The 13,839-nt window shown below is 40.6% G+C and overlaps 1 protein-coding gene across 2 annotated transcripts in view; it reads left to right on the forward strand.

Moving 5' to 3' along the window:
* Positions 1-13,839, forward strand: part of LOC308126182 (MAM domain-containing glycosylphosphatidylinositol anchor protein 2) — a 188,129-nt gene that overhangs the window by 145,136 nt on the left and 29,154 nt on the right. For both annotated transcript variants that reach the window (XM_080490365.1, XM_080490364.1), the window contains exon 11: positions 5,246-5,394. In XM_080490365.1, coding sequence (XP_080346491.1) covers positions 5,246-5,394 — 149 coding nt within the window. The remainder of the gene's footprint in view (positions 1-5,245; positions 5,395-13,839) is intronic.

The raw sequence follows: 13,839 nt of genomic DNA on the forward strand, positions 1-13,839 counted from the left end.
TAGTCTGAAGTGACTCGTCTGTCTGCGCCCAGTTCACCTGGATTGAACTTCACTGCTGCAGTGCATGAAGAATGATGTTGAACACTTTGAGCAGCTCAGAGAGACTGACATTGATTGAACATGAAGCCGTTTGTGATGTGGTCAACGCAGAAAGTGAACTGTGATCAGAAGTTGTAAGGACATAACACAGTCTATTCTGGTTTTCTTTTTTTTCTTCCTTCTTTTGTTTTTGACCTATTTTCCCTGATTCAGATTCTTTTAAATGAGTACAGTGTCCCAGGATTAGTCACTATAGAGAAACCTCCAATATGCACTGCCCAAGAAGGCTAAAACCAGCGGCCAAAGTACCAGTTAGTACAACCATCAATTTCAAATCCCCTTTTTTATTCAAACTGGTTAACTGTGGAAGGAGGGAATTGTTGGGGAATTAGCTGCGCTGAAAAGGTAGGAGTGAGTCATTACGAGTTCAATGCTGTTTTCCCATAAGAACAAAAAGCCACACAGAAGGTTTCTTCTCTAGCCCAAAAGGACACAAGCAGGCAATTACCACAGTGGTTTCTAATGTCTTTTCCCTATAGCCAGTTAGTTATGCTCGCTTTTTGGTGTTGTGGGTTTGTCTTGGCCAGCTGTGTACCCATATGTAAGTGTCATTTCTGCCACGAAAGCCTGCGTCCCACATCGGGCCGGCACTGTACAGCAGACGTCTAGCATATGGTGGAACAATGTGTTTTCCTCCAGATGAAAAACATGTTCATAAACCCTTAAAAAATTAGAAGGCAGTCTGCAAACAAGGTCAACTTCTTGCCTGAAGGGCTTTACTGAGTTGTTATGAATTATTGCATTGGTTATGCTGTTAAAAACAGGATTTAAAAAAAAAAAATCAATTAAGCTCTCTGTGCTTTATGTTTGATGTCTCCCACCCAGGGTTATCCGCTTCAAGCAGTATAAGTGGGTTAGGTAATGTGCTTCACCACACAGAACGTATCATTAGGAGTGATGGTGTGTATCTGGATAAAAGACATTTATTTATCAGCACCTTTGTCATCAGATTTGTCCATTCATTGAAGCTGGACTAAGAAATTTCTATTTGAAAGATTTATTTATTTTATTTCTCAAAATAATATCAGTTGATGTAACATATTAGCTAAAAACCCTTCAGCTAGGTGAATATGGGATTTCTAAACACACAATGTGTACTTGCACAATATGAATGCAGCCTTTTGATGCGTTCCCGCTCCAAAGTCTGAGTTGGATTTAAACATACGGGGGTGTGAGTCATTTTAATTAACCTTTCCTGCCTTTTCTCGATTGCAAATTACAGCTTTTTCTGTTTCTTTTTTTTTTTTTTTTTTTTTTTGCGAGGGGGGTTGGTCAAATCAGCTATAGTATAGACTGCATGAAACACATCTGAAATGTTCTGCCAGGCGGCCTTATGTAAGATTTGCAGTACTATGTACAGTAAACACAGCTGGCTCTATGCAGCCAAACAGTGCCAAATGAAGTGCAGACAGTAATTATCCTTTTTTTTTTTTTTCTTCTCGAAAATCTGCTCTTCTCGTCGCATTAGCATCTCAGTGAGACGTCAAAGTAGCTTGAGAGGCTGCATTAAAAAATCTCGGTTTTTCTGTGCAACAGACTGCTGATGACCTTTCAAGACAAATTTGTTCCCTAACATAAGCAGAAATATTTAAAAATTAAAATGCCTCTGTCTCATTTTCGGAACAATTCTACTTTTCTATTTATATTCTACATCTCTCTCCCTCTTTCTTTCTTTCTCTCTCTCGCTCTCTGATTTTATCAGGCTGATGAATGAGTGTACTTTTCCTCCAGATCAGAATATTGTATTTTAAATAGCTTGATCCATTCAAAGGCCAAGTGATTTGCAGTGGGCTGCCCAAAGCATCATTAACCTGATTTATAGTCTTAAAATGTGGAACAAAATATACTGTTTGTGCAGTGTTGATTCTGACTCATTATCATGTGAAATTATGGGAATTGATCAGTTCAGTCAGATGCCGAGTAAAACCTCTAATCGTGTTCTTTTTTCGCCCCTCACAAAGTACTCCATTGCTTTTGATTTGTGTAAGTTGGGCAATATGTGAAATGCATGTCCTTATTTGGACACATTGCAGTCAGAAAATAGCTCAATGCTGTATTTAAATTTAGCCCGTAAACGTTTCATCAATCTCTTATTTTTCTTATTTTTTTGACCAATTTTACCTCCAGACAGACAAAATCACAGAAGTGCTATCCATCCATTTCACATCAGTCAATCACAGACAGATTCAATAATAAGAGTTAGATAAAGCATCCAAAAGTTGGCTGAATTTGTTTCCTAACTTTACTTACTTTACAAAGCAAGAGCAGCAAATATTTTGCTGGGAGTTTTTTTGACCATGAATGGACATGAACACATTTAGCAGCAGCGAGTGCAGCGTCCTTGTGACTGTGCTTGAGAAAGTCAGCCCCAGTATTGAAGCACCCAGGCAGCTTGCCCGGACTGTCGAGTATGTGGTTATGTTGATAGCCTTCAAAGACCTGAAGAATCTTTAATCCCAGCTGACACGAGGTGAAAGGTCAACCTCAGGGCCAATAAAAAGACAGATACAGTAACTTACATACGCAACAATTCAATATCTTTAGAGCAGGGGTGTCAAGCGTATGCAGTGTGCGAACTGTACAACGGCCTTCGAGGGGGGGTTGGGTGCTTGCGCGTGCCTAGAGCGAAGACAAAACACATCCATTATACAAGCCTGTAGGCCTACTTGCCTACCCCACTGGGCCAAAACGGGTCCAGACCACGTCTACATGTCCTCAAGGAAACAAAATGAAAGTTTTTTGTATGTATTTCCTGGACATTACATGAATGTCAATGGAAAAGAAAAAAAAAAACGTAAGTTACACAAAAGAATCTCTAAAATACTTTAACAATCATCAGCAAACCAAAAATTGACACCAAACAGGCATGACGGTCAGAGTTAAAATAAAATGGTCCAGGCTGCCTACAAGAGATCCAGTCCTCAGCGCCATCATATTACCATATACACCACAGCGCTCAATATTAATAATCCAGTTTATACACATTGCTTTCAGACAGAAGTGACCACAGGCCTGACACCAGCTTCCTTTACTGAACTCGCCTGTTGCTGCTCCTCGGAGTCCATGCATCTTATTTTTATTTGGAAATCTAAATTTTACGAGTAAGTTTCCCTGTTTGAAATTGAGCAGCTGTCTGATTTAAAGTGACGTTTAAGACTCGCGCCCCAGCGCTTCAATGGTGGGGACAATATTTGCATGCAGGCCGCTAACTTTATTAAAGTGAAAGAGTGATGATTTACTCTCTTGAGCAAATCAAACATTCAAAATAGCCTAATTGCCACCAGTTCATCACAAAGCTCGCATTAGAACATACAACCAATTTAAAGACACCAATATTCCTAAAACGTGTATTTTTGGATTGTAGGAATATACCGGAGTATCCAAACCGGACTTGAACCGGGGATCTTCTCACTCTGAGGCAGCTCAGTGTCCCAGCTGCAGTGTAATGACAGTAAGCCAGAAAGCTCAAGGATCTGCTCACGTCGAAACGCCCACCGGGGAAGTATCCAGGAGATCTTTAAAACAGCTTAAAATATAATGTTATTATAATTCATCAGTGACATAAACTAACTTGACAGGTTTATCCAATTGCCTGACATACACAAACCACTCACTAAATCTCCACACGGGCACATTAAATCCCTGCGTCGCTTTTGTTTGAGCTAACAATGGCGGCTCCACTGTCTTTTCCACGGCTATTAAAAATCATCTGCCTTGGGTATTGTCATCCTTCAATAAACAAGTACAAATAGCGAGAGGGACAAAAACAACAGTGTGTCATTGAGGTGAATTACTATTCTTTGCCTGGAAGGTCATCCTGTAAGCCCGTTTCGCAATCTTGATTAAAATGCAGCGTTCTGCCAGCTCCTTTTTGCAGCTGTCAGAAATCAGCTTGTACCCTGTGACTGGAAAGCTGAAAACTTGAAAGATTTATTCTGTCCATGCCTCAGTTGTGTAGACAAATAAATCCACACAGATTCCAACAAAGTAAACTATGTTCTTTGGGGAAGAAAGTTGGCAAGGATTGCTGTTCTACAAAATCCAGCCACATGAAATGTTTTTCAGTGGACGTGCGGCGCACGCGTAGGATCTGTAAACATTAGAATCTGGTGCGTGCTTTGATTCATGAGTCAAGAAAGAGCTCTTATGTCGCTTAACATAATATGAAACTTTCATGATCTTTGAGGGAGAATTTGGGTCACGGCAGCGTCAACAAAGGACCACGATATAGGGGAGATACATATAGAACAAACACGAGATAAGAAACGCTGCACGTCTTTGTCATGCTAATTTCAGCGCTCTGTGGCTTGAGAGAAAGTTGTTACGTTACAAAATGAAATATTAACAAGTTTACATTTACACATTCTGGAATTTACTTTCAAGTGTTTTGAGCAGGCAGGCAAGTTGAAGATAAAGCACTTCAGCATACGGCAGAGCTCGGCTTTATCATGTGCATTAAAAATGCATGAATAAATATAAATAGAAGGATTTCAAAGAGAGAAAAATTTAAAAAAGCAAAACTTCGAAATAAAAAAACACAATTTGGGGAGATTGTATCTATTCGGAGCACCATTTCTATTGTGCCCCTGTTTTTATTTATCTACATGGAGCTAAAGTAGCCATTATGTAGAAAGACACAGGAGGAGCATGCAAACTCCACACAGGAAGGCCGGATTCACACAGCATTATTCTCACTGGGAGGCAATATTGTTAACTATCATACCACCATGGCTCCTTTTAGCTTTGTTACATTCGAGCACAAGTTTGAAATGGTTCCTCAAGGGGCACAAAGCCGAATTCAAGTCAACTTTTTGAGGTTGAGTAATACTCTGAACACACATCTGGCTTGTACAATTGTCCGTGGCTCTCATGGAAAGTCTGAAGAAACACATTCGCTTGACATTGGAGACTTTCAAACAATACAAAAAGGACAAACTGAAGAATGAGACTATTTATCAATGTGAGGTTTTGGCAGCACTACATCTTGGCTTCTGCGGCTTTCATTATATCTATTTGAAGGTCCTTCACGATTCAATTGCAGTCATTTGGCCACTCATGCACCGCTCCAGACAATGTGTAGATAGACGTTATTTGCGGGTGTGTTAAGCATTTCTGATGAGATCGTATTCATGTGTTTTCTCTTCAGGAAAAGCCTACCCTCCGGAGTTCTATTATGATACCTACAGCCCTCTGTGGCAGAACCGACCCCGAGTCTATGGCTTCAAACTGCAGTGGACACAGATGAACCCCAACGCCGTGGACCGCATCGTTGCCTACAGACTGGGCATCAGACAGGTAGGAGCCGCATTACTTTTCACCCTACTTGCCTGCTGGCTGCTTCACTTTTCATTAGTGCCAATTCAAAAAGCTTTTGTCGCCGCCACAGCGTGAGTTTTCGAGCTTGAAATGTTGCATTCCGCTCCAATATTCATTGGGTCGATGCTATTGGTCCAAACTCCTCAGAGTATCAGTCATTTTGTGTCGCAGGGTTGGAAAACACCTTTGTCTTTGCCAAGTTAAGAGCAGTAACAGGGTTTGTTCTGCCTGCTTGTTGAACTAAACCTAATTCTGACTCCGTCTGTGTCTTATTGTGCACCTTTTGAGGATGTGGTCTCTCACTAAGAACCTGTCACAGGTAGTCAGCTGAACGGGGGCTGTGTTTTTCATGGATTGCTTGCGTCTTCGCTCTCCTTCAGAGGAGTGGAATGGGACCCCGCCGCGAGAAATAGCAAGCCCAGCTTCTGTTTTCTCTGCTTCTCAAGTAAACTCCGCAGATGACAGGCAGGCAGCGTTGATGGATGGCATGGTTACATTTTCTCTTTTGGCAATCAATGCACACCTTCCTCTCTCTGCCGCCCTCGCTCTCTTTCTCTATCTCCCCGTGGCAATGTGCAGCACACTTGGTCTCCACAGCTTCATATTTACACCAGCAGGTGTGGCACTGTCTTCAGATAAAGTTTAAAATGTTGAACGAGCTCCATTAACACGGCAGAAATACAGGGTGACGTTGGCTTTGCGTTGCAGCACTGAGCCGCTGTTCAACAAACAATAAAAGAAAACAACAAAAAAAAACAAGGACATTTATTGGAAAATTGTCACCGCATGCGGCAGTGCTGAAACTCCCCCACTCCTGCTCAGAATCAGCCTGACAGTTGTGTTTGTAATGAATAACATAACGTCATGTTTGTTTCACTCCATGCCCGCAAGGAATTGAAGCTTGAAAAACACATACAATCCCGTTATGTTTGCGGAGCGAAATGATTATTTCTTTTTTCTGTCAACTATCTCAGCTGGTCCATGTGGTAATAAATTACGGTGTGCTATCACAGCCCGTGTTTGCGTTCGCCAGGCGTTTGTCTGAAAACTGGCCAAGAAAATGCATCAGCTTTGTCCTATTTTCAGCTTGTCCCGCGCACATTTATGTTTAGCGCGATAACGTCGGCGTCTGTGCTGCAACAGATCGACTGTAACTCCGAAATTACATTTGTTGCATTAATTTGCCGATTGTGAGTGAGTGAGTGAGTGACTGAGTGAGTGAGTGAGTGAGTGACTGAGTGAGCGAACATTGTAACGCAGCATATTTCAGGAGAGAGTTGGTGTTTTGGGCAAATTAATGTCTTTCTACCTTCATGCCTTGATATCTCAAGAGGGTACACAGTGTGACCATTATTTCCTTCCTCCAAGGCATAGCAGCCAATTTTCCATTGTTTTAGATGAAAGGGATTCTTTGCTGAAGGGGAAATTGTGACTTTTTGCACCATTTCATGGTACAGTGTACACTTTGCAATTGGCTAAATCTCAGCTTTTTGTATTGATTCAAAGTAATAATGAGACTTTTATTTTTTTTTAAATGTCATTTGATGGAGAAAAGTTGGGACCGGAAAAAGGAAGAAGTGTCAAGCCAGCAAGGGCAGAAGGTGAGAGGAGAATGTCTTGCGTAAGAGGTTTATTTTGTCAATAAAAACAAAAACATACCCTCAGATTGACTGAAAGAGTGGTAGAGGATCGAAAGCTCCGGTACATGGGCGACACACCACTTCAATCTATTTATAGATCCAGCAGCAGCTCTTCTCCTGCCAGTCCCTGAAAATTATTATCATTTTCTCTCACTACTTTTGAATTAATACTTATGACTCATGCCTGTGTAATGGATTGCTTTGTGTTATCGTCCAGTGCCCTCGTGAAAGACAGCCTGACTGAAGGGGAAATGGGAATGAGGCTCTGGCTGAAAGGCATGCACAGGCTGGAGGCACAAAACACAAATCACTGTACCTGTCAAGGATGCAGTGGAAAGGCGTGACATCCGCCCTTGTTTTGATACTGTAGCTGGTTGCTTCAGAGGATTCTCCTCCGTCCAGAAGCCTGATTGCCTCTCTCTCTCTCTCTCTCTCTCTCTCTCTCTCTCTCTCTCTCTCTCTCTCTCTCTCTCTCTCTCTCTCTCTCTCTCTCTCTCTCTCTCTCAGCCCACATCCTCCCATCTTGCACAGGCTGTTTCTACTCATCCTCCTTTATCATTTTTGGGGGCGCTTTTTCAATTGATCTGACAAGAGTGTTCAGGCGGATCAATAGCAGTCATACTAATTACATGCAAGCAATCTGCAGGAGATGAGCTCACATCTAACATTACACTGTCAGTTTGATGATCCTCCTGTTTCCTATTGCTTTGATCCGTCCTGTTGTTTTCTCGCAGTTGCCATAAAAGCCCCATGAACTGCTTCCGCAATCAAGTGAAATTAAATCAATATGGCACTCTGCCTCTGTGGGGAAAATGTGGAGAGTGAGAGGTAATGGGATGTAAACAGAAACCTTAAGTGAGCACAGACGCAGGGAATCAGTGAACATTAATGGGACTCAAAACCAAGGTGCAAAATCTATAAGCCAGTGAGTGTACGTACCATTCGAAATGTCCCAAAAGTTAAATTAATTTTTTTCAATCAGCATTTGGTTTTGATTTACTTTGCTCATTTAAGCACTGCCTAGATTTCACATAGGGAGAAAACTTTGAGGTATTTACTTCCGTTTCTGTTCGTTTTGGAGTTTGAGGATGCCATTGCCTGCTTTTGGATGCAGGCGCACACGCACGCACGCACGCACGCACGCACGCACGCACACACACACACACACACACACACACACACACACACACACACACACACACAGGTGCATGAAAAGCTGAAGGATGTGTTTGGAGTTTGAGAACAATAATGACTTGAGATATAAACCCCAAGATGTTCAGAGTTAATTGACAGAGAGCTCCCGCAGTAATCTGCCCATTAAATTCATTTCTGAATTAAATATATCATTTTCATTTTACTTCCTGTTGTGGTAAGTACTGTTGTCCTCAAGTTATTGGCACTTTTAATTTTACAAACTAATAACACTCAAACAAAGTGGTTGAAGAAAAGTTTCTATGGGTTCTTGTTTCATCAGAGCTTAACTGAGCCACTGACAAATATTTAATCATCATCTAAGGCTTTAAATTACGCTGCACACAATGCCAGTTTCACATCAACATATTGTCATTTTGCTGTGCAGTAAACCCATCATCACTATGGCAGAGTGTGTGAATGACAACAGTACTTACCCTTGTTGGTCTAATCTCAAAAGTAAGTGTTTTAATTGGTATGTTTGCATTAGAACCAAATTGTACAAATACCACTGAGAACCAGGTGCTGTGCTTGTTTTAAAATTTAAAGGTTATTATAGCACTATTTTACCAGTCCGGCTCACTCAAGATGTAATTGTTCTGTGTACGGCCCCTGAACTAAAATGAATTTGACACTTTCTGACTTACAGTATGATTTCTGTTGATATTTCTCATCTGTTTTCAGGCATGCGCTCCACCACCGCAAAAACAGTCACTTTTTGTTATGCTATGCTATTTTAACTTTACAACAGTTTTTTTTGTTTTTTACTGAGACAATTTTTTTACATATTTACACTTCCAAAAAAGAAGGGATGCACTGATACCACTTTTATAAGTACTAACCTATAGCTACTCGCCCATAATGAGTACCGGTCCGAGTACTTATTAAATGCCATTAATCAAATGGTTAATTTATACTTCATACGTAAATGCTATGCATTGCCGTAAACCACCACTGCACAGCCTATGCATCAACACTATGTGCACTTCTAACAGCCTTACAGGACGCACAGGGCAGTGCGTGGATAGACACTACGTACTGTAGACTAATGGACCAAGCTTGCTGTGTGCCGCCACGGGCTCCAGATTGCGGTTAATGAGAGTATCAATCATACTTTAATCATGTGTAGCAGGTAGCATCAGTCGTGTGTGAGCCGCGAAGCTCTGTAGCATGTAGCATGTAGCATGGGAGTTACGTGCTGAGCAGTTAAACTAATGAGTGACATCGGGCGAACTCTGTTGGTTCAAATGTCTGGTGATTGAGTTGCTGGTGTTGTAGGAGCTTTTAAGCTTTCGTTTGATATTTTGGCAGGACATAATTTACAGTCTGTCATTTAAGGATTTCCGAGCCATGGACATCGCTTGGGGTCTTTTGCATACCTGCGTGAGACGTTGCAGACGCATGACGTCATGTAGTTCTTGCCAAGTTGTATCAGGGGTCTTTTCTCGAGTACGAGTACTCCGTCCAGTATCAGACCCAATACTCAATACTGGTGTCGGTATCGAGGTACCAAAACCTTGTTTCCAAAACTGTGATCTAATAAGTTGATCTATTATTCTCAAAAAAAAGAACTCTCTTCACAATCACACCTGCCTCCTACAGGATCGAGATATTCCATCTAAACCTCACACATGACAATAACAAACATGGCTGAAAAGACAACAAGCTCGCCATCGTATAAAAGGACCAAGAGTGGGAGGAAATAAAACTGCAGAGGTGCCATCTAGTTTCACACTACATTGGTGTGTGCAGTTATTACTTCATTTTGACAGCTATAATTTATAGTCATTGCCCATAAAAAACTTTATAGTCACAAAATAAAGGCTATTTTACTGAAGTGGTGAGAAGGAGTGGCATAATTTATGTTTCTGAGTATAAGATGAATGCAAAACAAGTCCATTTCTGAAGTTTAACCAGAACCATATTGAGTGATTATCTGACGCCTTCGGCTTTGCCGAGGGGTGGGGGGGACCTTTCCCACCGCCCGGTTCCTCATGACTCCTCCATTAGTCGTACTTCTTAGCACTATCCACTGGACTTTGTGCGCTGATTAAAACACAATTGTAAGCATGCTGCCAATACAATACGATCTTCATTAGCATTCAAACATGCGCAACATATTCATTATGAATGTTTCAACTGAAATAAAGTGGGATATTCATGTCAAACATTTTTGATTTAAATAGATTTGTCTATTTTTTTATAGAAAGAAACACAAAAATCTGGATGAATGAAAAATCTGAAAGTAGAGTGAAAAGCTTTACTGGCTGTATTGTGCCCATGCATGTATTGTGTACGATGACACATTGTAGGTCACAAGTACCTGTAAAACATGATTGTAACAGCTAATGCCCGCCTGACACTTTAGTTGTCTTCCCAGCATCGCTCAAGTAAAGAGACTTGACAGGTGACTACACCCTCAAATTGTGTTACAAGCTTTTCTCCCTGCTACAAACCAGTACATAGATGTCTGGAGTGTGTTTAGTGAACAAAAGGCAAAAAGCATTTCTCTTCTTTTTTTTTTTTTCTTTTTTTTTTTCTTTATTTTTCTAAAGAAAGCCCACACGGTTGGGGGAAAAAAAAAGTTGTCTTTTTTGTATCAAGGGCACTGATGGCTGCAGACAAGAAAGAAAAAATAAATAAAATCACGGCCTTTTGAGTCTGGAGGCACAAGGAGAAAACGCTCTGAATATTGCATGAAGGATTAAATGAATAGGAGCCGTCATGTGTGGGGGGGGTGTTGAAATAAAATGCAAACATAAACCTTTACGTTGCATATTACAGCAATGAATTAGCCAGGGGGCAGGAATGCAGAAATCTCATGACAAAGGGGTCATACACACACGCGTGCAAATCATTTAAAAAATGCCTTGTTTGTTAACGATCCTCAGTTTATTGAAACCACGAAAGAAAGGAGGAATCTAGTGAATGAAGTGTGGCCTTGTGGTTACACAATGTGTGAAGTATGGCAGGGTCAGTGGATGCAGGTGGACGTATTGCACCACAGTTATGAAAGAGAACCCAAGTCATCTCAACTTCTCAATTCAACCACGCTTGCATGGAACAGAAACAGACTTTCATTTTTATTGAGAAGATCTCCCCTGTATTAACATTGAATGTCAGCCAAAAGGGTTTTATAAAACAAAACCATCTTGTTTAAGTTTGTTTTTGTGACAATGTAAGCTGGAGTCATTTCAAAAGTGAATAATCGATATATTTGTAATTCACTGTTAGTCATATCAAAACTAACCATAACAAAATGTAATGAGTAACTAACAGTTAGGCAATTAGTGATGGATGAGTGGTTCCTTGTTTGTGCCCCTCGTGGACCTGTTCTGAGTTAATCGGAAATGACTTTTCAGGGAACTCTGTTCTCTGGTCTGTTCTTTGATTCAAAGGTCAAAGAGAAAAAGAAAAAAAAAAAAAATCAATCAATCACACAGCAAAACAAAACCAAAACACATAAAAAATGCACATAGGTGGGTTTGAAAGTATTATGAAGGAGGACAACCTTGACTCGTCTGTCCACTTGTCCAAGAAAGTTATATTTCTTCCACTAGAAACAACTTGGAATGCACAAATAGATCGTTCTTTTTTTCAGCTTCTCCTAAGAAAGATTGTCTGAATATTCCAGATTTTCTGAATATTTCTGTGCTGAGGTCCATGTAAAGACCACTGAAAATAAAAATTGAAAGAAGTCACAGACCCGAAAAGAGAGTTGGAGAGGTGGAATCCAACTCCGGCCCTTTTTTTCCTTCGTTGGTACTTTTAATGTGAAACGGCATTATTTTACACAGAAAACAGCTTGTCAATACAGATTGTGGGCATATGATGTGGCAACACAATTGTATAATCTTTTATGGAAGTCAAGGAATGTTTCCCCAATTAGACACATTTAAAACCAGAAATAGTTTAGGAAACATACAGTTTTATCAAGTTGCATCAGGTGTTCCAGTTTTCTCTCGCGATCCAAAACATGCATTTGAGGCTAATTGATGCTTCTAAAATTGCTTTTATAGTCAGATGAAATAATCTCCAGCATTTTGCCTCCCTAAAGTTGGATAAAGTATAGAAGATGGAAAAAAGTAGAAAATAACTGAGTAGCTGGAACAAAAAAAAACAAAACAAGTTTTCAAATAATCTTCAACAACTCTCACGAGATGACGTTTTCAATTTCTAAATCTTTTAATGAGTGCCACTTTGCATAGTTAAAACTGAATTCACTATTTGTGCACTTCTCCCTTTGGTTTTCCGTGCTATTTTTTGGTGATTCATGAGGTATTCCTGCAGCATCATTTAAAACTCGCTCACGTTGCGATCGGGTCTTAAGAGAAGAGCATGAGCGTCACTTCAAGTCCTGAATGAGTTGATTAACTCTGAATGTTATTACAGACACAGAAAGCTAACCTTACCCTCCAGACGTAATCACACCACTAAATATTGAATCAACAAAACAAATGTCAGGATGTGGTCAAGGGGAAAAAAAGTTCTTTGTCTGAACCATTTGTATAGAAAGAAAAGGCTATTTGAAATGAGAGATAGCAACAATTCTGTAATGCTCTCTTTCACACACACACACACACACACACACACACACACACACACACACACACACACACAACACACAACACGAACATTTACAGGCCAACACTTTGTAATTTATGGCAATTAACCACCATGCCTTTTGTACTTGGGAGGAAAGATGCAATTTGCAAGGGATAGCTGGGGACAAGTGCCCCATCTGCAATTACTAGTGACAGACAAAACACTCTATTTACCTGCAAACTAATAGTGATGAAAACTTGCACCCCATAATTGCAGATCATCCAGGCTCTAAGTAATTACTTAATTGGTATTGTTCTCACACATCCACACTGATGCGGCTTCCCTGCTATCACACCTGCATTCACTCAATCTCTGTCGCTCTCTGCCCGTATCGCACTTCTTCTTCATCTCGGCAGGCCGAGGAGGGCATGTATAGTCACTAATTGTGATGCAGAAGTTGTAACTTCTCTTTGTGGCACTTCCCTTAAACTGATTAAAGGATAAAATGTACCCTAGTTCTTCTCTTTCTCTTTTTTTTTTTTTTGCCCCCCAGAAAATGCAACAACAAACCTTCAATCTTTTTGGTTTCTTTGGATTTCCAAAGGAGACGTGTTGTACCGCGACGGCATGAGGATCTTTTAATTTTTGTGATACCTGGGCTGAGTCGACTAAAAGCGGGTTCGCTCATGTGCTGTGCATTGTGCGTCGGCCCAATATGAATTCCTTGCCGATTCAAGGTCCCTGTATGAAAGAACAATGAAACAATGTGGAACATCATTACAGCGAATCATTAAAGGGATGAGGAAGAGTGCAACTGTACTCACAGAGCACTCCTGTAAGCCAGACAGGTATATGTTTAATGGGGAGAGTGAAACTTTATTTGTTTTGTTTTTTTTACTCCTGCTTCCTCATAGATGAATTAGATGCTGGGAGCTTTGCTTTCAAAACAAATGTGGCTAATGAGCATCCAGCTGTCAGCCACCTAAAAAGGGAAATTTGGGTTTGTTGTATTGCATTAAATGTTGGTGAATCATATGAATCCCTTCAG

This window comes from Lipophrys pholis, assembly GCF_963383615.2.
Source record: "Lipophrys pholis genome assembly, chromosome: 21".
NCBI classification, from domain to species: Eukaryota; Metazoa; Chordata; class Actinopteri; order Blenniiformes; family Blenniidae; genus Lipophrys; species Lipophrys pholis.